The 24,880-nt window shown below is 40.3% G+C and overlaps 1 protein-coding gene across 1 annotated transcript in view; it reads right to left on the reverse strand.

Annotated features, from left to right (window-relative positions):
• SPTBN5 (spectrin, beta, non-erythrocytic 5) overlaps nt 1–24,880 on the reverse strand; it is a gene marked incomplete at its 5' end in the record, with an annotated part of 90,096 nt that overhangs the window by 19,622 nt on the left and 45,594 nt on the right. The window contains 15 exons of the mRNA XM_009895729.1: nt 1,294–1,440; nt 2,069–2,159; nt 3,221–3,393; nt 4,810–4,887; nt 5,876–6,064; nt 7,934–8,096; nt 8,740–8,861; nt 10,394–10,507; nt 11,472–11,586; nt 12,229–12,347; nt 14,996–15,091; nt 15,736–15,927; nt 18,457–18,612; nt 22,910–23,095; nt 24,098–24,202. Of these exons, the coding sequence (XP_009894031.1) occupies nt 1,294–1,440; nt 2,069–2,159; nt 3,221–3,393; nt 4,810–4,887; nt 5,876–6,064; nt 7,934–8,096; nt 8,740–8,861; nt 10,394–10,507; nt 11,472–11,586; nt 12,229–12,347; nt 14,996–15,091; nt 15,736–15,927; nt 18,457–18,612; nt 22,910–23,095; nt 24,098–24,202 (2,046 nt within the window). The remainder of the gene's footprint in view (nt 1–1,293; nt 1,441–2,068; nt 2,160–3,220; nt 3,394–4,809; nt 4,888–5,875; nt 6,065–7,933; nt 8,097–8,739; nt 8,862–10,393; nt 10,508–11,471; nt 11,587–12,228; nt 12,348–14,995; nt 15,092–15,735; nt 15,928–18,456; nt 18,613–22,909; nt 23,096–24,097; nt 24,203–24,880) is intronic.

Below are 24,880 nucleotides of genomic sequence, written 5' to 3' on the forward strand. Positions count from 1 at the left end.
GCCTAGTTTGCAAGCACTCAGTTTTTTCTGTGATGCCCCACATTCTGTGATCACTTTGAGATTGCCAAGCCACCTGTCCTTTTCTATTCCCTCCCTTGCATGTTGAGAGAAGTGTCTCATAAAAGTCAACAACTGTATGATATAATAAAAACCTTTTTAACCATGTACTGTTGTCCCACTGTATTATGTATTAAAAATTTACCTGCATTTCTCATCTCTGAGCTGCAGATTCTTAACAGGTTGGCAGAAGAGGTAGAGGGGGCATAGCACAACCTTCATCAGATAGAAGAGTCTGTAGGTATATCCTTAAGCTGGGACCAAGTTTGCTTAAGAAAGCGATTTCTACATTTTGCAACAGGGAAGAGGAGGCACAGCAAGAAAAAGGTGCTATACCAGGACAGCAGATATTAATTTTCTTCTAAGGAGCAACTATTAAGGCTATTCCCAGCAAAAAAAAAAGCAGGGGTTCAAGACATAATGTGAAAGAGATTGAGCAAACAACTCTTTAAAAACAGATTAGTTTAGAGAGAATTGCAACTCCACCCTTTAACCCCCCTATTGTGTCTGCACACAGGGGGACTAAAAGGTTTGAAAGAAAAAAAAAAAAAAGTGTGCGTGTGGTTCTACAATACTGAATACAAGTGAGCCTGAGGAGGGAATCTACCTTTAATGCTTAGTTATCTATTGCAAAATACAGCTAGTAAACACTGTGCTGAAAATAAGGTTAATAAACATGTAACAGTCTGTCCTTCCAAACTCATCATCTGATCACAGTTTCTGCCAAGTATCTGACAAAGCTTGTCAGACTTCCCTCGTATCTCTCCTACCAGCATGCCTCTGCGAAGGCAACTCTTGAAAACTCTTCTTGATCCTTTTTAGTGGATACACGTTATCTGACTTGTTGAAGTTGTGCATCCGATCAGCTAGGTTCCCTGCTGCAAAGAAACACGTGTACCTCTAAAGTGGCATTCACCCTGGAGAGAAGATCCTAAAGTCAGTGGACTGAATCTTTCCTTGAAAGCACACCCATCTTTTTCCTTTCCATTGCATGCACAGTGAATATAGGTAGCAAGCTCACACTAGGCAATAAGAGAGAAGTTGAAAGAAACCAATGGACACAAAGTTCTTGAAGGACTAAAAGAATAAGCTTCACAGTTCCCTCAGAGACGGCGTGAATGATGTCAGTGAGGGGACAGTGATTCCCCCTCACTTGTTTGAGATCACTGTAACTCAGACTATCTGCAGAGTTTTTCATGCCAGTTGCCCAGCCTTGCCATCAACCCCACTTCTCACAGATTTGATGGAGTCCAGACGATTTCTATTGGCCATGATCTCCGCTTGAAAAGTCTGGTGCTTCTGCAGTTTGGTCTGCAGATTGCTTGGATCCTTCCAGCTATCATCCTGGGCAATGCTATTCTTCTCATTGATCCAGGCAGCCACCTTTGGAGAGGGAAGAACAGAAGCAGACAAAACCTTCAGTGTTTCTTCAGCTCCAACCTGCCAGGCTCTCCTCTAATAGGTATAAAACATAGGACTAGTGAGCGGGGACACAAATGAGTAGTCCTGCTGAGGTTCTGCTTCCCTAAGCTCCTCCTGTCTTTCATAATGAAGTCACTCCTATATCTCTGCTTACCAGCAATTACCTGGAAAGGGGGCTGTCTCCATGAGGTAGTCTCAGTGAGAAAGCGCGAGGGTGCATGGGGTACAAAGGGCAATTATCTCCCTTTTTTCTCCCTATTTCTAATCTACTGCCAGTATCTCACAAGAACTAATTCGTCTCTTCCCATGAATTTTAAAATGGTGGCACATTCCCTTTTAATGCATCTATTTCTTCCGCATTTTTCTGGCATCCAGTGCACAGTAGATCTTTCATCTGGTGACTGGAGGGAAGCTGTAACTTGAAAGCTGAAAAATATCCCTTCAATCTTATCCTCACCTTTCCCAATATTATCTCATTCCAGACTCAGTTCCTTGATTTTCCTCTCAGTAAATCCCTTCAGGGATTCAGATCTATGCAACGCCATATATTTTAAGAGATCAGAATACCATGAATCCTCTGTAACTGTACCTCAAAGGAATTCCTCAGCAACTTCTGCAGAAGCCTTGACTCCTCTAGCAGATGTCTGCGAGCAGCAGAATTCTCCAGCAGTTTCTCTTTTCTGAGATGAAGACAGATGCATGAGGTAAAAGCCAGAGTGAATTAGGTAGGACAAGGGTTTTCAATTTTCATCTCTAAAACACACGTGATCTAACCCTCCATTCTCTAGGAGAGAACTGTCAATAATATGCAGGCTCCCAAGATTTGGACTGTCAGAGAAGATGCTTGGGACACTTTAGGAAGGTTTACTAGCAGATAGGTATGTTTAAAGTACACACAAATTCTGCATATATGGTATTTACCTCTAGGAATCACCATTATTGCCTTTCAGGGCAAAAGAGAACAAAAGCTCAGCATGTTTCTTATATGGAAAGCCTATGAGTATGATAGTATTTGTCACTGATAAACCAAAGATACATCATCCTTTCATCTTTTTTCCAAATGTGGACCTGCAGTACTTTATTCATGTTAATTTAGGCATGAGACAGTTTGATCATATTAATAAATTAACATCTTCACTTTAATCATAAGGGATCTCCAATCTCTCTTCATAAATTTTGCATATATCTTTTCATCTACCATAGCACTGAATACAACTGCTTCTACTTTCAGCATTTGTTTAAGATGAACAATAAGGAATGTGCTAGGAGAAATAAGGCAATTCACATGAAAGAGCAAGATCTGATCAGAAAAATTGCAAATGCCCTAATAGCTAATTTTAGGAGGCTTTAAGATAAACCCCATTGGGGCAGTGAAAAAGCAGTTGCGTAGCACATGACCTTTCTTGATGGTATTTAATGGTAATGAAGTATTCAATGGCACAGCAGGCCTCTATCTTTTGTTAGCAACACTGTCCCTGAGGCCAGGCCACGGTACAGAATTACAGGAAGTCTGCATTTTTCTGAATCCCACTCCCCTTGCACTTAGCTGTATTTTGGAAACCTCCTAATGAAATATTGCCTAGACTCAGGCCATTTTGGCAAGACCACAGTGCAAGGCACAAAGTTGAGTAAATGCAAACCAGTTTACGGTTCTCTTTAAGCATTTAGGTATATTAGTCACATGGGGAGAGTCTCATTGCAAAAGAGACGGGTGGCTGACTTAGGAAGGGTTTGACTTCACCTTCTCAGAACGGCCTGGCATCTGTTGGTGATGTTGTCCGAGTCATAATGCTTGTTCTGCGTTAGCTGCTGAGCAAATGAGGCCATCTCATCAATTTTCTCCATCTGAGCTTCCAGGGCTTTTTCAAACTGTGTGTGTTTCCGCTGTAGGCTCTCCACACTAGACACTGAGTCCTGGATAGATTTAAACAAAGGGAAGCTGCTTTCAGTCAGAGTTTTTCCATCCACAACACCGATAATCCAGAAGTTAAATGGCATTTACCCCACATTTGCAAGCTGTCAAGAAAATTTATTGTTCTTTGAAATTTATTGGCATTGAATCTTAGACTTGTGGCCCAGATAATGTTCTATGCATGGTCTGAGGCCATTGTTTCAGGGTAAAAACTGAACTAACTGCTGGATGCTTAGCTTCTCCTGCTTATTGTACTGCATAGAACGTATCACTTCTCAAGAGATAAAGCATCAGCTCCTAATCGTAAATCAATCTTAAGACATGCTATTTTGGAAGCAAATGTGGGATGCCAAACTGAGATCAGAGTTAAGTGAACAAATATGTCACAGAAAGAGATTAAAATTAGAGCCTCAGTTTCAACCCGTGGAATCTGGAAGAGCTCAAATCCAGATTTGAATTTGAAGACTGGAGTCTGACATTACAGTTATTTTGAAGAGAAACACAGTATTTGACTAGTTGTAACACTTGTGAATCCCAAGCTTAATGTCTCAGAGTTCTCTTTTCATCAGCACCCTGCACTTTTAATTTTAGAATTAGTGGTGTCAAAATGTTGTTACCACAATAAATTCTGCTTTCCCACTATTCTAAAGGAAGCAATAAAGCTAACACCAAATAGGTCAGAAAAAAATCTAAACTTCTGGGTGCTCACATGAATCATTGAAATGGAAGGTACTCACAGAACATTTTCTGTGCTTTGCTGAGCTAAATATGACTGGAAAATGGGTGGCTCCTTCTAAGTCTCATATAGTCCAATGGGGGACTGTAAATACATACCTCCAGGCTGAAAATTACAGATACCAGCCACTAGCATTATAAGTTTTTCATGCCATTTGTACCCATTATGTCTACACTGAACTCTCGGATGTAATTGTAGTTCCTGCAGAGACAACTAATTTGGTAGCACTACCTATACAAGGTGCAAGGTAAGCTAAGCATCAGAATGTATATCCAGCATCCTGCATAGCTTTTGCAACCCATGCATCAGTCTGCAGTTTCAGTTATTGCAGTGTTACTGTTACCTGAGGTAGGCAATTTAAAGCTACACTGGGTATGTCAGCAGTGACAGCAGTGATGACTTTCACACTGCTCGTAAATGTATTTGGGCCAGATACGATCAGTTAGAGAGATGCAGTCTCATTTTCCTGATATAATCGGAGTTTCATTATGCTTGGGGCTGAGACCCCTATCCTGTGTAGAGTATCAAGGAAAGAAATCTGATCCTAAACCATCAACAAGGCAGAGCAGTAACTCCAGAAGGAGAAAGATCACAGGAAGGTTCAGAGCACATCATCATACTTCACAGCTCCCTTTCCTCCAGACCAATTGCAGACAAAATTGTAATTTCTTGGAGCACCTACCCCTAAGTCCTCATTGGCTAGGAAAGCCTCTTTGCTGCTGAGCCAGCTCTCAGTCTGTTCCACATAGCCATAGAATTTCTGTATAGGGGAAGAAAAGCAGTCATAAACATGGTGTAAAAGAGAGGCAAACCTGACTTTGGCTGAGTATGCTGAAAAGAACAAACTTCCAGGGCTATTCCAAAAATAAGCTGCAAAGCACTGAATGGCAAATAAGCATTGGATGCTACAAAACCCACATGCGTAACAATTATAATTGTAAATTTCTCCTTTATAATATGATTATTTCTTTTTGTCTAAGACAGGATACGATAGTATACTTGTAGCTTGTTTGCTAACAGTGTAGTGAGTGCTGTGTAAGGTAACTGGCCAATAAAAAGGATGGTAACATGGCCTGAAATAAATAGAATGTAATGCATAAAGAAGCATGAAAGCAGCCCTTACCATATGGTTTAAGTTCTCATATATATGAAGCTTTTTAGATGGGACTAGTAGCACCACCTGTTATTTAAGGTACTTGACATTCCCCATTGTAAAATCTCCATTTAGGTTATATCTAACTTTTGCCAACAAGCCATTTGAGCAGAAATTTTATAAGTGAGATGACTGTTACGGGGAAGTATTTCTGGAAAACTGAAGCCAAAACATTTCTTTTCTTAGAAAAAATGAGGGAAAAATACAGTATTCTGTCTATGCTAAATTTTTCTTCAAATAATTTTTTTTAAATACTTGCCTGTCTCCATGTTTTTTTTGGTAGAGTAGTGTTGTTCCATTCTAAGTGTGTGCTCTTTGCCAGCTGTATGATAGTTTGACCAAATTTTGCTAAGTTTTATAGCCTTTGAAAAACATATGAGCACATATTCTACAGAAATCCCTTTGATCTTTAAATTCTAAATTTCTAAAAGTCCTGCCACAACTGAATGTGCTTGGCTCTCAGCATAGCTTCCGGAAAACGGTGAAATATACATTAAACGTTGGGTATTATTAGCATATCTTATATATTTGCTGTTTATACTGAGGAAAGTTGTCAGTGGCATGTACATTCTCCACTGAATGTCTTTTTACTCACCTGTAAATCTTGTGCCTGAAACAATTTTATATATTGCTCCTGCCATGCTTGGATCAATTCAGACCAGGCTTGCTGTAGTCTGGAGAGGGACTGGTGAATCTCAGGGGTTGCATAGTGACCAGATTTGGCAAGTTCTTGACCATAGTTACTGAGAGAGTTGAATCTTTCCGCTCGTGCTTCAATCTCCTCCTAAAATATATTACTAAGGTTGATGTCAAGGGTTTACGGAACGCCAGTTATTCAGAATACAAGCCTTAAGGGGAAGAATATGGGCTGTAACTTTCCAACACTAATATTTGTATGGAAAATCATTCATCTTTGAGCTATGTTCCTGAAAGAGCATAGAATTGCCTAAGAGAAAATAAATGTGGACAATAAATGACTCTATTGCTCTAGGAACAACCAGTCTCCTACAAATCTAAATTGGGATTAAATTAGAAACAGATTAGAAAATGCTTAGGTTTAAATGAACACAGTTTTGAATGTCCATAATAGTGCATCCCCCACAGTCTTCCTACATAAAGGTGGTTCTTGAGAAACAGTGCCTAGGATTTTTCCTCTCCTGCCAAATAACTTGGCATCAGATTATTGCATTAAAGACAAAGTTTAACTTTATTTCATGGTGTTAAAATTTTACTTTTTTACTTTATATTTAACGTTTTCACCTGGTCTGAGGAATGCTTTATGCCTGTGTACTGAATCCTGAAGATGAAAGCATTACAAGCAACTATGACCCCTGCAAATTGAATGTGGAATTCCTAATGCAAAATATTTGAAAATAAAACTAACCATGTGCTGAAATAATACCACGTATTAACTCACAGATCACCCCCAAAACTATGGCATGTACTATTAAATGTCTGAAATTAGAACTGCTGCTTTTAGGGCTTTTTTGGGGGGGATGGTGTTGCCCAATCATAGATAACACAGCTGTAAAATAACCATTCGATTTTATTTAATTCAGATTAGCACCTTGTGTTCAACTCTAATCTCTCCTAAGGACTTTAGTTTGAGCCACTAACCTGGATGAAAAAAAACCCTCAATTTTTCTTCTCTTGTCTATAATTTTAGTTTAGTCAACCCAATATTAAAGAACATATTGCCTGGATTCCTCCTTTCCTGTGTGGCTATCTCCTTAGAGCCATTTGGGTTCCATTACTAGCAGACGTTAAAAACTTAGATTTTTGCTACCATCTAAATTTGGAGCACACTACATCAATGTTTTGGGGTATTTCTACTGTGACAAAGAATTATTAGCAGAAACGAGGGGACTCAGATACTTCATACTAAATTCCAAGTCTAGACAATGAATCAGAATCTTCAAACTATTTGTGCTAATAATGGGAGCCACAAAGCACTGGATATTAATCATGATTCTGGGAAAATTATTTTTAGAAGTAGTAACATAACTGCAAAGAAGAGGTAACACAACAGCTGAAAGATAGCTATGACAGTTGGGGGAAAAAAAGTAAAATATTAACTTTTTTTTCTAAGGTTAATTAAGAATATAACTCCTTTTAGAAAATCCATCAAAAATATTAGCCAAATTAGCCACCAAGAGATTGTGTAGTAATTTGATACTGTAAAATGAAATGTATCAGAACTGAATGTATAGTACCACCCAATAGTAATTTACTGCCCCGTGTGACACAAACTGCTGCTTTTATTTTCTGCTCAGACAAATGGAGTTTGCATGACAAAATCTAACTCAAAGCTGTAATTAACGGACACTAACTTTTTGGCAATCTGAATAACGAGATCACCAGTGAGCATGTTTTGATACCGAACCAGCTTTTTACTTACAGGGTTGGACAGCAGTACAGGTGAGAGCTAATGGGGCTTTCTGAGACTTTTTGCAGACACAGGAGCTGCTAAACAGCCCATGGGATAGAGTTCTGTCAATACATAGGTGACTTCTGTCCCTAGCCTGTTTTTGAAAATATATCTTGACCATATTATTGACAGACACATGCAGCAAAATTCTGTTGTGTCTGCAGCAATTAATTCCCATGGGAAAGACTCCTAGTACGTTCAATTGGAAGCAATGATGATACTTGCCTTTCTCTCTTGATGCTCCTCAATCATGCTTTCTGCTTCATTTGCGCTTTTAGGAAGCCCCCCTGCTTCCATTAAGCCTCTGACGTTTTGGGTCCAATCTAGCATCTCCTTCATCTCCAAGTTAAATTTCTGCAACTGATACGAGGCCGCCAGCTTCTCCTTCCTGCCACACAATGTGCAATTCAGCATTATCCAACAGAGAATTACCTAGTTGCCTCTCCTTTCCCATTTGCAGAAGAAGATATCCTAGGAGAAGCCAGATGAAGTGAATTCAAGCCTCCTAGCTTTTCCTTACAGCTCCGAACAGCCCTCATGTTAAACCAAAATTACAGGAGATAGATGCGCACTGCCTTGGAGATAGCATGCTTACCTTATTTTCTACATCAGTTTATTAGGACAAGAAAGGTGAAAAAGCTTTCATAGCTGTTGCTTCCAGCAATGATTACAGCTCAGGCCTAAGCCTTTCTTCTTTTGGAAAGATTCAAGGAAAAAAAGTCTTCTAGAACCATCCAAAATAAGTCTTTCACAAAGGCTTCAAGATAGATTTAATCTGATAGTCTGGAGGCCTTTTAGTAACATTATTTAGTGGGATAAACACAAACGCATTGTGATTTTCCCAAAGTCACATCAGTAGAACTTTTCTTGCATCAAGTCACGCTCATTCCAATGCAGGTGTCTTAGCTGCCAGTATAAACTCTGTAAGGCATCCTCAAAAACTTTTAAAAGGCTCCTAGCAAGTAGACTTGAGACCCCAGGGAGCAGCTTTTCTCCTGCTGAGAGAGATTCAGACTGCTAAAAGTCTTTACCTTTGTTTGGCCTGTCCCTGGAGTCGTAGCCAGTTGTTTTTCATCTCCTGTTGCTTCATAGTCAGTTTGTCATTTATGGATGGATTCCTTGTGGAAAGGCGGAAAGATTCCAGTTCCAATGGCTGGGAAGAGATTTATAGTGGGGTGAATTTATGCCAAATGCCTTTCAGGAAAAGTAGACCATTTTAAGATCCCAGTTTTCAAAAGCAGGTACTAAAATTACAATAAAATATACAAAGGGACTTGTATGCACAAAAAATACATGTGCATTTGTGAGCAATCATCCACATGAAGAAAGAGATGTGTGTGCTGCTTCACATGCACAAATGTTAATTTACAATTAAGAAAGTAGTTTTGAAGAACAGGGACAAGCATACAGTAAAATGAATTGCTAATTGTAACCTCTATTAGCTTAATCTAACTAAGAAGGGTAACAAAATCCGTGAAAATATGGTAGTACACAGAAGCAACCAGATTTGCCTTTCAGCAGAAGACTCAAAAATCACGTGCATCTATTTCAGCTAAGAGCAGCATCAAAACACTACTTTCAGTGTAGACTTCTGGTTGATGCTGTTTTCCTTAACACAGCCTGATAAAGAGTAACGAACACCCACTAACCCAGATTTAAAGTTGGTATCTTTCTTGTAAAACTCCATCAAATTGATGAAAATGAAGATTTTTAATAATGCAGAAAGGAGAATATGCCAGGCTGTTTTTAATCCATAAGAAAAGTACAGGTACTGTACTTTGTACATGGTATTTGTCGCAGCCTCAAAAAAAAGAAACCCAGACCTTGCTTATCTTTCTGTTTCCGTGCAGCACTCCCCCATACAGCCTTGCTAATGCTATCTGTGGAATGCTGACTAGTAAACACCCACATTTCATATGAGAATTAGCTAACAAAGTCACAATGTGTGAAGGTATCACCCATGTTGCCACCATTTGCATACTGCTGTGAAGAAAAAGTTTAGAGAAAGTTTACAAAATTATTTTCTGTATGAAAAGGTTTAACACACTGGCCTACAGTGAAAACTGTGACAGGTCGTCATAGGATTTCTACTACTGTGGTTCAGTTGAAAACATTTATTTTCACTAAAAATATGCAATTATATAGGAGTTTAGACCCATATTTAATGCTCAAGATTAGTCCTAAATGATGCAAACTGGCCATTTTACAAAAGCCAGAGTTGATAAGGCAGGCAATTATAATCTAAGATTTCTGGTTTTGATGTGTGTGTCAGAAAACTACATGCACTGTGGGTTTTGCATTTCAGTTCTAAACAGAACTAGAGTTGTGATTTTGGTTCAAGTCAGTAGAGAAACTGGGGGAAGGCTGGAGAGTTAAATTTGGGTTCCACACTTTCCAAATGATATAGGACATTCTAATCTGGCTTGTAGGCGAGGGCCAGAGAATCAGCTAACATGTTAAAAAGGGACTTGACTTAGATTTGGTGCACCAGGGGGAATAACATTTGACACAATAAGTAGGATTAAGCAGCATGGTATTTCACTGAGAAGAAATCTGTGCTGCATTTGCATTGCAATGCAATTCATACTAATGAGTCTGAAGAGTCATACTGATCTTTGCACCATGTTTCCCAGAAGCAAAAATGAACATTTTTTACAGCATCCTTTGTACTTCCACACTTCTTACCTCCATTTTGGACTTGATAACACTGATTTCTCTCTCCATCTCTTCATGCCTTCGAATCAGGTTTTCTACACTTTCCACATCTCTCCCATAATCCAGTGCTTGTATCAGTACACTCTGGAGGGGGCAGTAGGACGTGCAAAAGGTGAAGATGACAAAAAGCAAAAGGATCATATCTTAATTCTTTCAAATAGTCTCCTCCTTCCCTTCTTCTTATTGCCATCTGAATATTCTTATTGTCTTTTTAAATATCAACAGGGCACCTTGTCTGCACTCTTTACAGAGATGGAAAAAGAAATCACACCTCTGAACAGTTGCAATCCTACTTAAGGTGCCTCTGGCCATTCACATATAAAACAAAGACAGGAATGCTTCACTGCATTTCTTGGTCTTTCTTTTCCCTTTTTTCCATATACCAAAACAGTCAAATATTTCCCATTAAATTGTGGCACAGAAATTTTCAAGTGTGTTTTATGAAAATATGAAAAATAAAATGGGCCCTCAGAATCCTACCAGGAAAGAAATCCCAGACAATGGAGAAATACATTAGTAAAAGTTGTTATAAAAATTTCAAACCAACAGCCTTGTAATGTTAAGTAGTACCACTATGTATCTTCCTACTGACTTACTAGTTATATGGATGAAATAATTAGCTTTTATATAGCCTTTTTCTTCTATTAATCTCAAAATTTTAATCCAGGATAGGCATTTTAACCTCCATTTTCTGAATGAATAAGATTTTCATACAACTTTTCAAAGTTGCATGTTTAATGTATCCACATTGCACAGCAGGGAGAGATATGTAACTAGTTTTGAATTCTGTGCACTAGAAGTTGCTATATTCAAGCTAAGTGAAGAATTCCGAAAAAGCTTTAAGGTAACTCAGCTAACTGGCTTTTGGTATTCAGAACAGACTTGTCTCAACACTGACTGAAGAAGTTGCAAACTTGATACACAGACAACTATCAAAGGTCACTGCTGGATACTCAGTATCTCTCTAGCAACCAGCATGCCTGAGTTTATCACTGTTAGCAAAATAGAACATTTTCCCATGTTGATTAATCAAAATCTGAGAACTCACCTTCTCGGTAATTCTCTCTGTGATGTCATCAATTTCTCTGATTAAGGCATGAATCTCCAGGGCTCCCTCTAACTTCTTCCGGTATGCATTCAGGTTACCATGGAAACTGTTCCACCTTTTATTGAAAAGAATAATTTAGAGGTGTAGTTCAGAGGTGAGGATTTCCACAACTGAGTTTCGTGATGCTCAGATCTTAGTAAAAAGACAGGATTTCTGAGCTTCCTAATGTAATGATGCCCACTTCCCCACGACTGGGGACACATCACAGAGATAAAGCATTATCCTGACAAGACTATCTGGTTATATTTATTCCAAGTTTTCAGGATGCCATGGGGGTTAGAAGCTGAAAAGTTCCAATCCAGTTTCCTTAAACTGTGAATAACCTCACAATCCCTATCAATGTGCTTTTGCTTCTTAGCTGGTGGGCCATGAAGTAGCAAAAGCAATATGCACTTCACCAGGACAACCATGTGAACAGATGGAAGTGTCTTAGCTTCATGGGTCTAGTGTATAAAGTGCTGTGAAATAGCATATTTGCCTCCAAGCCTGAAAATATGACTTTGGCCCTGCTGGATTAGAAATCCTTCTGGCTGACTGCTCTGAGAGTCTTGAAAGGCAACTCCGGTGCCTGATGTTTGGTAGTCATGACGTTAAAAAAGAAAATATATGTTGCAATTCCTACATTTATCCCAGCCCAAGACATGAAATATTCCCTTCTTGGTTTTGCTTTACACAGAAGCTTTAAAAGCATACTCACTTCTCATTGAGTTGCTTCCGGCGCTCATATATTGTCTTTGTTTCTTCCTTGTTCTGTCTCTCTAGTTTCATGGCCAGGGCATTGATAGCCCTGATGTGAGCATCATCCACTGTCATCTCCTGTAAAGTGAGAAAAGGAACAAAGGTATGTGTTCAAAATGCTTGTGACTGAGTTTTCCACTGAGACAGGAAAAACAACAACAACAGCAACAAGCAAGAGTTTTACCTCACTATCAAACATTTCAGACACAGGGGCTTTGCTCTGCTACAGCTGATGGTGTTGTAAGTCCCTGATGAGAAGACAGTAAAGGCAAGAAAGGACACTAATGGCTATAGACACAACTAAGTTTAGACGGGAACCCTCACAGCTTCATTTCTAAGCCAGGCATTCCAGCACGGCCTTGTTTGTTGAAGAAACATAGGTGCAGTTGCTGGTTACACAGGCGGCTGCTGTGGAACAGCTGATGTGAGGCAGATTGTTCCTCTGTCAAACAGGTAGTCACTTGTGGCTCCTACGCTTACTCACTGTTTTTTTGACATAGGCCTCTGTCCAGCTGTGGGTTCTGTGCTGAGGACAACAGACTCTAAATCCATATAGCCTGTAGAAACCCAGACAACCCATGCTATTGCATTTTCTTCTAAAGCAAGATCACTGCATTTTGAAAGGTATTTTAAAAGTTTTTGAGGTGACTTTCTTCCTATGTACATACCATAGAAAGGATAATATTTGCACACTGCACATATGATCTGGACCATAGTGGAATAATTGTTCTTTTGGAGGATGACGGATGGTCAACACTGAAAGACCCGTAAATCACAAGCTTAGCAGGGAGACATTAATCACTGGTGGAGTACAAGCACAGCTGCAAGATGCCAGCACACTGTTAATAGAACTATTGACTCATTTCTATTTTTTTAATGCTACATCCATACCAATGTGTATGCTTCCACATGTGCTTTACTGTTATACACAGCCATAAAGTAAACAAGAGAAACCAGCAGACAGCCAGATATTCTTCAGAAACCCTGCAGTCTCTTCTTCTGGGAAATAATAGCAGCACAGTGTGACAGAATATGAGTAGAAAATCTGACAGCCACCAATGCAGGTCGATTGCTTCCCTACCCTGATCTCAGATTCCTCTAGTGGGGAAACCTGGACTGGATGGATGCACACACTGCCAGGACCAGCCTGCTTCTGTTTGAATAACCCTATGAAGTGCTGTATAACCAAGCATCAGATATGAGGGTGTCACCGTCCCAGCTTTTTTCTGTAGGAGTCATGTTCAGAGTGGTACCGAAGAGTGGCTACAAGTTGATAGTATCTAAGGCCAAGAGTTTCCTGTGGCACATAAAATCTACCCTATGCTGACTGGGACACTAGGTTGTTTCTGTGTCTTTCACCATCCTCCTTTTGGCTGGTACAACCTGTAACAGAGTCCTTGCTCCATCCTCACCAGTTCAGCTGGTGAGGACTGAAGGGCCAATAAAGGTCTCTTCGCTTCACTAATTCCCTGGTGCTGAAGCTTGAGTATTTTGGCTCTCTACTCAAATCCAGCACAAGTGCACTGTAGCAGGAAATTCTGGCAGCCTGTGGAAAGGGGAGCTCAGGGATTTGTGCCAGGTGTCAGGCATATCTATACTGTTACTTTGCATAGGAGAGGATTGCCTCCTTCTGCTATCAGGCAACAGAAATAGAAGATAGGAGCTGCCGTAACAGGAATTAGTAACAAAATAACAGACAAACAAAGGATAAAGAATATTGCTAGAGAACACTAGAGTAAACCTCACTCACAAAGTCCTAATACACCTCTTTCCAGACTTATCCACAGCTTCCAGACTAGCAAATCAGCACAGTAATCTTTCCTGCATGACACTCAGACCTGTTTGTCCACATCTGTTCACAGAAACAGAGAGAACAAGAGGCTGCTGCAAATATGTCCCCTCGATGTACAGCCTCATAGCTCTCATGGTGGGAGCTCAAACACATCAGAAGGAGGCCCTTATTGTGGCAGGGCCCGTTCCCCAGCATTCCCAAGGTTTGGTGTCCAAGTTAGCACATCTCACTAGGGTCAAGTGAGGCAGCTGACATGACTCAGCACCACAAAAGAGGGTCAGAGATCTCAGCATAGAAAGGTGAACTGTGCAGCTGTCTTGTCACATGGCTGCTATCCCAAGTATAAACCATTGCTCTGTTTTACTAAATGTCTGATTATTAACATTATGATTTATGACCTACCACATGTGCTGTACAAAGTTCCCCACATATATGTACTTTGGATTAAGGAATTTGAGAAACTTGATTGTTCCTCAGGAGGAGGGGAAGGGAGGGAAAGGGAGAAAGTGGTTCATTTTCTTATGGGCTTGTTCATGGAAGGTCTGCATCAACTTTCAGATTCAAACATGGTTGAAACAAACATTTTTAATCCACTTTTGGGTGGAACTCACTGTGACTTGCAGACTGAATGAACCAAACTGGAAATTTACCTACAAATTCAGGCTTACACAGCCAGCTTCCCAGACATGTAATGCAATCCAAATTTTTAGGTTGTGTCATGAGTGCCCAATAGCTCTGTTTAGACACCATCAAAGCAGAAGGCACAATTCTACCTATTTTAATGGCTTGTGAAGTGGTAATGCTTCCTACCTCCCTGATCTTTCACCTTCTCAGGGTACTAGAACGGTATTTGCTACCTGGATATATTGCTGGGCTGAAAAGGTAACTGCTGCTTCCAGCGACACAAGGAATGTGCATGGAAAACAACTCTTACCCCTGATGTTGCTCCACGGAACTCATTCAGCTTTTTCATGAGCTGCAGGCAGTGTTCATAGTCATTTCCCACATCACCTACATTAATCATGACTTCCTGGAGAAATAAACAGCAGACAGGCAAACATTCAGGTTAAGAGTACAAGAACACAGCACGTCCCAGTGCTTATGCTGATGAAATCAGTACTGTGATGTGTCTGTAAATCACTGACCTACAGCTTCTGAACTAGTCTTTTCTGATCTTTAGATAATTATGAGACTTAGTCCCATCCCCCTCTCCAATTCATTACTGATTATGGAAGCAACTTCTGAATGAAAAATTAGTGGATCAAGTGACTCTCCTTTTACTCTTACAAAAAGAAATCTTGAGATTTCATATGCAATGAGAGTAAATGCCAGTTGCCAAATGCTTCAAGTCTTTTCCATTCTAGTTTGCTTTCATTCCTCTGTCTCAACAGAGACACATGAGATAACTACCAATAACCACAATCTCTTTATGTGCATGTTTTACATGTGAACATGTGCTAATGCTGTCCAACTGACTCTGGCATGGAAACACTCCAGAAAATTTTTAGAATTTGTTGAATCGTTCCTTCTATATTGTTTTTAGAATGTGTCATGATTCTTCCAGGCAAAAGCCACTAAGAAAATTTCCTGGAAGATGACACATTTATCAGAAGCTGACTGCAAAATAGCAAGTCTCTAGCGTGCTGCTTGGGTTAAATACTTGAATCCATTTACCTTCTCCCTGATCCAGGCTTCCACCTGGTCTACCTTCTGAAGAAATTCCAGGAAGTCCCGGCTTTCCTCCAGCATCTTCCCACGGGCAACGACAGCTCTCTTCAACTTCTCCCAAAGCTCCTGAAGCATGAGGACTCGGCGACGGATCTCTCCTGATTTTGGGTGGCCTTTTGATATCAGGGCTTCTCCTTTCTTCACATTCAAAAGAAGAAATTAGAAATGAAGTTTGTCACTAATTTTTAATGTGATTACCACGTTACATGACCCCTCTAGAAGGACTGTCTCACTTTCCTAACCTGGACTGCACAATAAATTACTAATACAAATTCTTACTGCCCAAATGATACTGCTCAGCTGGAAACCTTTTATGTCTAGAGGGAATCAAGAACACTAGTATTTGAATATTTCCCTGCCAAGAATGACATTTGTGGAGTGGGAGCACCAAGAGAGGTATTACAGATGATTGCGCCCTTCAGCTATGTGATTCACCCAGTTTAAACAAGAATGTTCACAAATTGGGCATGAAATCCTATTTACCTTTTGTAGGAGTAATCACCCCAGGCAAGGAAGAGGTCAGCGATATCTTCTTATTTGGGCAATAAGGAAAGATAGAAGTTCTCTGGATAGAGCAATTAACAAATCTCTCTGTTGTAAATTGACAACATCACATTTCCATGGCATAGCAACTGGGCTCTTGTCACATGAGAAAGATAATTGATATAGAAGTGGTGAACAAGTTACCCTTTCTTTTTATTCTATCTATCTATCCTTCTTTGGATAACGGGCAATAATTTTAGCAGAGTGAGAGAGTTACCTTATTAACAGATGTGATGATTTCTTCATTTGCTAGAATCTCTGCCTCAAAGACCTGATGTTTCTGCAGCAGCTTCATTTTGTCCTGCAGATTGCTGGGGTCTTGTATGGAAGGATCCTCTAGCTTCTGCATGCGCTCACTGATCCAGTCTTCTGCCTGCAGAAGTGTGAGGTATCGGAGTTAGCGACATGCCATCCTGGGGGCTCCTCCCAAGACATGTCATTGTTCTGTGCAACTGCCTACGTCTGGGCGAGGCAAACTGAGGTGGGAGCTGACAGCAGATGTGGCTCTATTTTCTGAACTATTCTACTGGCTAGGAAATAAAAGTAGGTAGGAATGAAAATCATTTTTATCTGTTCGCATGAATAATGAAAAATTCCTTGAATACCTCAAATTTTATCACAAACCATAAACAGAATATACAACCTTCTAGATTAGATATAGAGAATCCTTGAGCAGATGTGCAGCCTTGGCTTGGTAGACATATTTAAAATGAGATTATGACAGATGAGGCTTGAATTTTGAAGACTGGAGTGACATTGGCTATCCTCCAGTCCTCAGGCACCTCACCTGTCCTCCAGGACCTTTCAAAGATAATGGAGAGAGGCCCAGCAATGACTTCCCCCAGCTCCCTCAGCACACGAGGGTGCATCCCATCAGGCCCCATGGATTTATGTATATCCAATTTATCTAACTGATCTTTAACGTGCTCCTTGTCAACCAAGGGATAGTCTTGTTTCCCCCAGACTTTCTCTGTTACCTGCAAAGTCTGGGTCTCACAAGGACTGGCCCGAACAGTGAAGACAGAAGCAAAGAAGGCATTTAGCAACTCCGCCTTCTCTGCATCATCCGTCACCACAGCACCTGTCTCATTCAACAACGGGCCCACATTTTCCCTAGTTTTCCTTTTGTCTCCTATATACTTAAAGAAACCCTTCCTGTTGGCCTTGACATCCCTCGCCAGGTTCAATTCCAAGGCTGCCTTGGCTTTCCTTGTTTCCTCCCTGCATACCCTGACAGCATTCTTGTATTCCTCCCAAGCAGTCAGCCCCTTCTTCCACCTATTGTAAACTCCCTTCTTCCACCTGAGCCTTTTCAGAAGGTCCCTGCTCAGCCAAGCAGGTCTCCTTCTCCCCTTGCCTGATTTCTTTCTCTTTGGGATGCACTGATCCTGAGCTTGGAGGAGGTGACGCTTAAATAGCAGCCAGCTCTCTAGAGCCCCCTTACCCTCTAGAGCCCTTTCCCATGGGATTTGCCCAAGCAATTCTTTGAAACGATCAAATTTAGCCCTCCTGAAGTTTAGGGTTTCAACTCTACTTGTCATTTTGTCTATTCTACACTTAATCCTGAACTCTATCTTCTCATGATCGCTGCAGCCCAGTCTGCCCCCAACCTTTACATCCTCCATTGTACTGCCCATTCTTACTGCCCAAATGATACTGCTCAGCTGGAAACCTTTTATGTCTAGAGGGAATCAAGAACACTAGTATTTGAATATTTCCCTGCCAAGAATGACATTTGTGGAGTGGGAGCACCAAGAGAGGTATTACAGATGATTGCGCCCTTCAGCTATGTGATTCACCCAGTTTAAACAAGAATGTTCACAAATTGGGCATGAAATCCTATTTACCTTTTGTAGGAGTAATCACCCCAGGCAAGGAAGAGGTCAGCGATATCTTCTTATTTGGGCAATAAGGAAAGATAGAAGTTCTCTGGATAGAGCAATTAACAAATCTCTCTGTTGTAAATTGACAACATCACATTTCCATGGCATAGCAACTGGGCTCTTGTCACATGAGAAAGATAATTGATATAGAAGTGGTGAACAAGTTACCCTTTCTTTTTATTCTATCTATCTATCCTTCTTTGGATAACGGGCAATAATTTTAGCAGAGTGAGAGAGTTACCTTATTAACAGATGTGATGATTTCTTCATTTGCTAGAATCTCTGCCTCAAAGACCTGATGTTTCTGCAGCAGCTTCATTTTGTCCTGCAGATTGCTGGGGTCTTGTATGGAAGGATCCTCTAGCTTCTGCATGCGCTCACTGATCCAGTCTTCTGCCTGCAGAAGTGTGAGGTATCGGAGTTAGCGACATGCCATCCTGGGGGCTCCTCCCAAGACATGTCATTGTTCTGTGCAACTGCCTACGTCTGGGCGAGGCAAACTGAGGTGGGAGCTGACAGCAGATGTGGCTCTATTTTCTGAACTATTCTACTGGCTAGGAAATAAAAGTAGGTAGGAATGAAAATCATTTTTATCTGTTCGCATGAATAATGAAAAATTCCTTGAATACCTCAAATTTTATCACAAACCATAAACAGAATATACAACCTTCTAGATTAGATATAGAGAATCCTTGAGCAGATGTGCAGCCTTGGCTTGGTAGACATATTTAAAATGAGATTATGACAGATGAGGCTTGAATTCAGGGCTCTGAGTTTCATCTCCTATCTCTGTCATTGACCTACCTGTAAGCTGGGTTAAGATTCTTAAGAATTCTGTGCCTCACCTATAAAACAGCACTAACATTTTCTGATCTCAGTGATGCTGTGAGACCTAAATGGAAAATGCAAAGCAAATAAAGCCTTACTGATGGGGCCAAGCACTATTCAGATTATTTGAAAGCAAATACAACTCTATTTGCTTTTACACTTCATAAAATTCAAAATGGTCTAGTCAGGAACACCACATTCAGACAAGCAGGTGAACCATGAGGACTAACAAAGCAAGGGTTATGTGTTTCTCTTAGGAAATCTTTTTTTAAATGTATGCAGAATCAAATGGACAATAGGACAGTGAGTTTTCCACAATTTTCTTTAAAGTCTGCTAAACTTTAGCCCTTAGCACTGAAGGAAATATTTTCTATCCATCAAAACACTGAGAACTGAACACTTGACATACGTTGTAACTGATCCTGGTGTCCTCAGACCACTGAAGTAACGTAATGTTTTGACAACACAAGAACAGCAAATTGAAACCAGCTTTATCAGTTTCAAAGCATCTTGGCTGTCCTTGTGGAGCTGTGCTACATGCACACAAGACTTGACAACTGGAGGATTTTCTCAGTTAATTAATGATTTGAAGTGTTGTTTCAGCTGCTGAAATTCTATAAACAATAACAGAAATAGCTTTCACCAGCAGCACACACTCCAGAAACTGTTCCCCTCCAAAGCACAGTTAGAGACTCAAACAAGCCTGAAGTCAAGGTTGCCCAGGACAGCACACTGTCATCTGCTGTTTTCATTTCTGACAGCCTCCTCCCAAGCTAGGGCCTTCTCCCATTACCCAGCCACACATTAACGCTTTAACATCACTTAACTGACTTCTCATTTGTATGGGAGAGGCTCTTCCATACAGTTAGGATGAGAAACAAATGAATCCCATGTATATAGCCACTTAAAGGGTGATTTCTTTCCTATGTTTTAATAATAAGCAATGGTTTAATAACAGACTGAACAAAGCCATTTAAAAAAATCACATCGACACTCTTAGTGGCTTGGTTTTATTTTAAGGCTTACTTAGGATAGCTCTAGAGAGTGAGAGATCCTTCTCCTGGCCCCACATCCATATTCAGATGTGAAGCAAAGCTGATATGTTGTCCCAAGATCTTTCTGTGGAAAGACTTGCTGTTATCTGGACAGGCATTTTCACTTTATTGAAGACCACAGTGAGACTAGTGCTATGCTCAGTGTAGACAAATGGGACTAATCTTATTTCTATGGGACTCATAAAAAATGTGGGTACTATCAATTTAGAAACATACATTTTCAAAATATCAGTTACTGTAACCTCAATAGCACAAAATTTTTGTAAATTACACTGATTTTTAAGAACAGAAATATTTAAAGTATATAAATGGATGTGCCTGTTCTAGAGATAACAACTCATTCTCTCCTCTGATATAAAGTAGGAAGGTTTTTTTATTCTCTTGTTCAGAGGGTAAAAAGGAAAGGAAATTAAGTGACACTAATATGATGAGCAAGTTTCAGAGTCAGCATTAAAACTCAGAGCCAGCTTTGGAAGTCAAAACTTTCAACTTTATGATCTTTCCTCTGCAATAACTTAAATACACATATTTCTAAGTAGCAGCTTGCTCATTTGCCTACCATGTCAACACTGAGGTACAGACTTGGTAAAAATAGCATAGTCTATAAGTCTGTCTCACTTTGGGACTAGAAAAGCACCCTATTTCTACTGTAGGAGAGTGTGTCCTATTTTGTGAGCTGCATGTGATCTCCTGAGTTAGTCATGGCAGGTTTTGTGCAAACAAACCAAAGTCCTGTGTTCTGAAAACGGTACAAACTACAGCAGCTAGCCTTCTAAGCAGACCATATAATGTTGAGCTCTCCATACTGTCATCAATAATCACAGACCGTGTTGTCTTTGTACTGATGTGTGTAATTGCTTCTAGACAGTAACTAGGAGACTTTAGCAATGATAGCGATCACTATTTTCTGCTGACAGAAAAAATCCTGTTTGATGACTTAAGATGATTGCAGGAGGGAGAGATTTTAGGGGAGTGGGACATGAGCTACGGGACTTGTTCTCCTAATAAATAAGAATAAGCAATGACCTCATTGATTTCACAGCTAAACTCCAAACTCATCTTAGCAATTTAACATCCCCTTGGGGACTATTCTCATATCTGAACTCATACACACCCAGAACATAATTAAAATCAAATTAAACATTCCATTCTACCCAACAAAGAAGGAGAGAGATATTAATGCAAGATTTTTTATTTTTTTTTTTTAATTCCTTTGTGGCATTCATGTTCTACAGCAGTAGGCAATGAGTTTAGATTGGTGAGGTAAATGAGCAGGTAGTTGGAGAACAAAAACTCCTTATAGAACTCTTGGCTGAATTTATGGGGAGAAAGTGGATGAGAAAAGGGAAATGTTCCTCACTATACGGGGCCAGATCCTCTGCTATAGGTGTGTGATTTAAGAATGAAGGGGGACCCCAGCCCAAGCATTGATTTGACAGTGAATGGAGAGATGGGAAGGAATGCAGAAGTATCCCCACCTAATGGGCTGATTGGGGCTGATTGTATCTCTAGGAGGGCATTGACAGTTTCTCTACCAAAGAGGATGTTGGCAATTCTGTGAGCAAAGAGGTACATTGCTCTTTTGAAAATGTTAGCACTGTCCGCTCCCCTCTGCCAGTCCACAAGGTGGACTGGCCATTATTAGTGGACTGGTTCATGTGATAGGAAAAGTATAGCCAAATAATGCAAGTTTATATTTGGCTGTGTAAATAATTCCTGATAATGTTTATTTAAAAAAAACACCAACCAACAACAAACCAACAACATGCAGCTCTGGCTCTTTAGTGCAGCCAAAGAAGAAGGTATTTAAATGTTTGATTATTTGAGGGGGAGGAGTTCCAAATATATTGTGCTGCAAATGGAATTTTAGTAGCCTTTTTTAGGAGTAAAGTAGTACTTTTAGGTAGTACTTTACTCCTTAAAGTACTCTGTAAAAAAACCAAACAAACCAACCAAACAAATTTGGTTGTCAGCAGCAGCTGTGTTACAGGCATTCATTGGCCTTTGGTCACAGTCATAATTTGACATGTGTCAAGGCATGTGTCTTTTTCATGGGCTGGGAGGTGACAAGAACTGGCAAGGTTTTTTCTAAATCATTGAGGATGTTCCATGGGAATCATTGAGGATGTTCCATGGGATGCAGCAGCAGAAGGGGTGCATACCAGACCTGCAAGAGTATTTGCAAATGTCCCTCTGCGCCTGTGTGCTGTTGTTTATGCCAGCACACCGGATGCTAGCACATTCTTTAGTCACACACATTGTGCTGCCCTTTGAAAGACTGACCTAGTATGTCTTTCCAACAGTAGTGCCAGGAGCAGAGCTACTCAGTTACAGGACTAAGGCCAGAACAGGAGACAGAGACAAACATATTCTGCAGATACCAGTCTACAGTAGCTGAAGAGCTAAGCTAAGTTACAGCACTGTTTTGAAGGCCTTCGGTGAGCACTACTAAAACTTGGTGCCCTTGCCATAATGCTTTCCACTTTGTATTCACCCTGATTTGAAATATCTTTTCTTTCCCACCAAAGGAAACATAAGGTAGTAGCTGGCAGTTTTCCTTTTATTAGTTTTATTTTAGCAGAGTTCCTGATGTGTAAAGCAGTTGTAATGGTCACAAGACCACAACAATGGTATAGTAACAGCAATGGGATTGGAGCACCTACCCTTTGGCGTGAGTGTGGCAGAACAGGAGTTGCCATACCAGAGTAGATTATCAACCCACCTAATCTCTGGCAAGGGCAAGCACTTCATTCAGCTGAGGTGGGCAGCTTCTCTGCCTCCCACCCCCAACCCATTCTGAAACCCTCTTACCTCTTCCAAGTTCTGGTAGAAAAGTGCCAGAAGAAGGGCGGTCTGCAGCTTCTCTCTCCTACTCTGGGATAGGTCCTTGATCTGCTGCTTCCTCTCACGAATGGCATTCAGTTTGTGCTGGATCTTTAGCCCTTCCAGTCCACCAAGCTTTTCTAGCCTGCTTGCCTGTTCTTGAAGAGACATCATCTGAGGAGGGAAGAAACTTGAAATTACTTTTATGCTTCCAAGTGATGAAAGAAACAAAACCCAGGCTCCTTTCATACCTAAATGATTCTCTTTTTTTTTTCTTTTTTTTTTTTTTCTGGAATGAACCAAGAATAGCAGGGACAGGATAACCAGAATTCCCCTCACACTCACCCTCTACTATGTTACATGAGTGACATCTTTGTCATTGGTCTCTGTAGTCCACCCTGGCTACTTAAATGAATTAAAGCTGTAACTCCAGGAGTCCCTATCCCACTCATCATCCAGTGCAAGGAATCATGAAGCAAGCCTGACACCCATGAGTGCTCATGTTTTACTGCTTTGTGGAAATCAGGTGTTGGAAGGTAGCTCTCAACACAAGCAATCAGGCTGGCAGGGAGCTGGCATGGGTTCTGGGAGATCATTCCTTCCTGGGGAATGAGGCACAGCCCCAGGTTTGAGTTTAGCCCTAGCCTGGGTGAATTACAGCAGTGGCCACCAGCCAGCCAGATTCCTTTACATGCGGGTGAGCAATTCAGCATCTATTCCAAATGTGCAAAGAGGGTAGCCAATTCGGTACAGATGTTGTATACCAAATGTATATTTAAATAATTAGACAAGTCATCCCCTCTGACTTACTGTATTTTACTTGATTTAAAAGCCACTGATTTTTTTTTTTTTTTATGAAAAAAGCAGAAACTTCTGATATCCGTAATACACAATATGGCCTGCTTTAAATATTTCTTCTGGTAAGTCCCATTATTCAACTTAGTGGTTTTCCTATCTACTGCAAGACAATACAGGCAGGACTTGGGCATGGAGTGTTTAACACTTGTTCTCCACTGCTCTGCCTCTTATTTCACTAAGTTTCCCCATTTTGTCTTTGATTCAAATATATCAGCTGTATCACACCTGTCAGCAGTCTAATGTGTTGCCATATTAAAAAAAAAATTAAAAAAATCATTCTAGCTCATGGGTTGGTAGAATATTTGTGGATTTTTGTACCTTCTCATCCTGTGATGCCAGAAGCTTCTCAAAAGCCTCATGTTTCCTTATCAGTTGCTCTACTTCATCCACAGAGCTTCCGAGGTCACTGCTTTTCAAATAAATCTATAAAAAAGTTTAGTGTTTTTCTTAGTGGATTAATTATCACATAAACCTGATTCATAAATGTGAGAAGAGGTATTAACTCTGCAATTGAGAGTACACTTGAGAGGAAAAAACAGGAACAGAAGGTAACTGAAATTGGAAATTAAATAGTAGAGCTCCATGGCCTTGAACAAGAAAGAGCAGCACTAACAGGTCCAGCTAAGGAAAGTGACCTATCACTGCTTATTGCAATCACTAAGTCACAAGGCTGGCAGTGAATTCCAGAGGTCTAAGCCATCCTTGTAATCCAAAGCAAGATCAACACTGTCATGTCTGACAGATGTCTGTATGATTTCTTCTTAGAAGACTTCCAATAACAGAGACTTTGCAGCCTTCCTGGGCAATTTATTCCAGTGCTTTTTTACCTTTACCATTACCAAGATTTTCCAAATATCTACCCTGAAAATGCATTGCTAACACTTCATCTCATTACATACTGCCCTCTTCACCACAGAAAAGAGATAATTCCTTTTACATTTTCTTCAGCCTATGCAGGCTTTTTGCATACTGGGATTTCTATCTTCTCCAGGCTAAAACTACCCCGATCTGTTCAACCCTTCCACAAAGGCTGTGTCTTCTTGACTCTGATTATTCTTATTGCTCTCCTCTGGGTTTTCTCCATTTCCACATATTAAAATG

This window comes from Charadrius vociferus, unplaced genomic scaffold (genome assembly GCF_000708025.1).
Source record: "Charadrius vociferus isolate BGI_N301 unplaced genomic scaffold, ASM70802v2 scaffold111, whole genome shotgun sequence".
NCBI lineage: Eukaryota > Metazoa > Chordata > Aves > Charadriiformes > Charadriidae > Charadrius > Charadrius vociferus.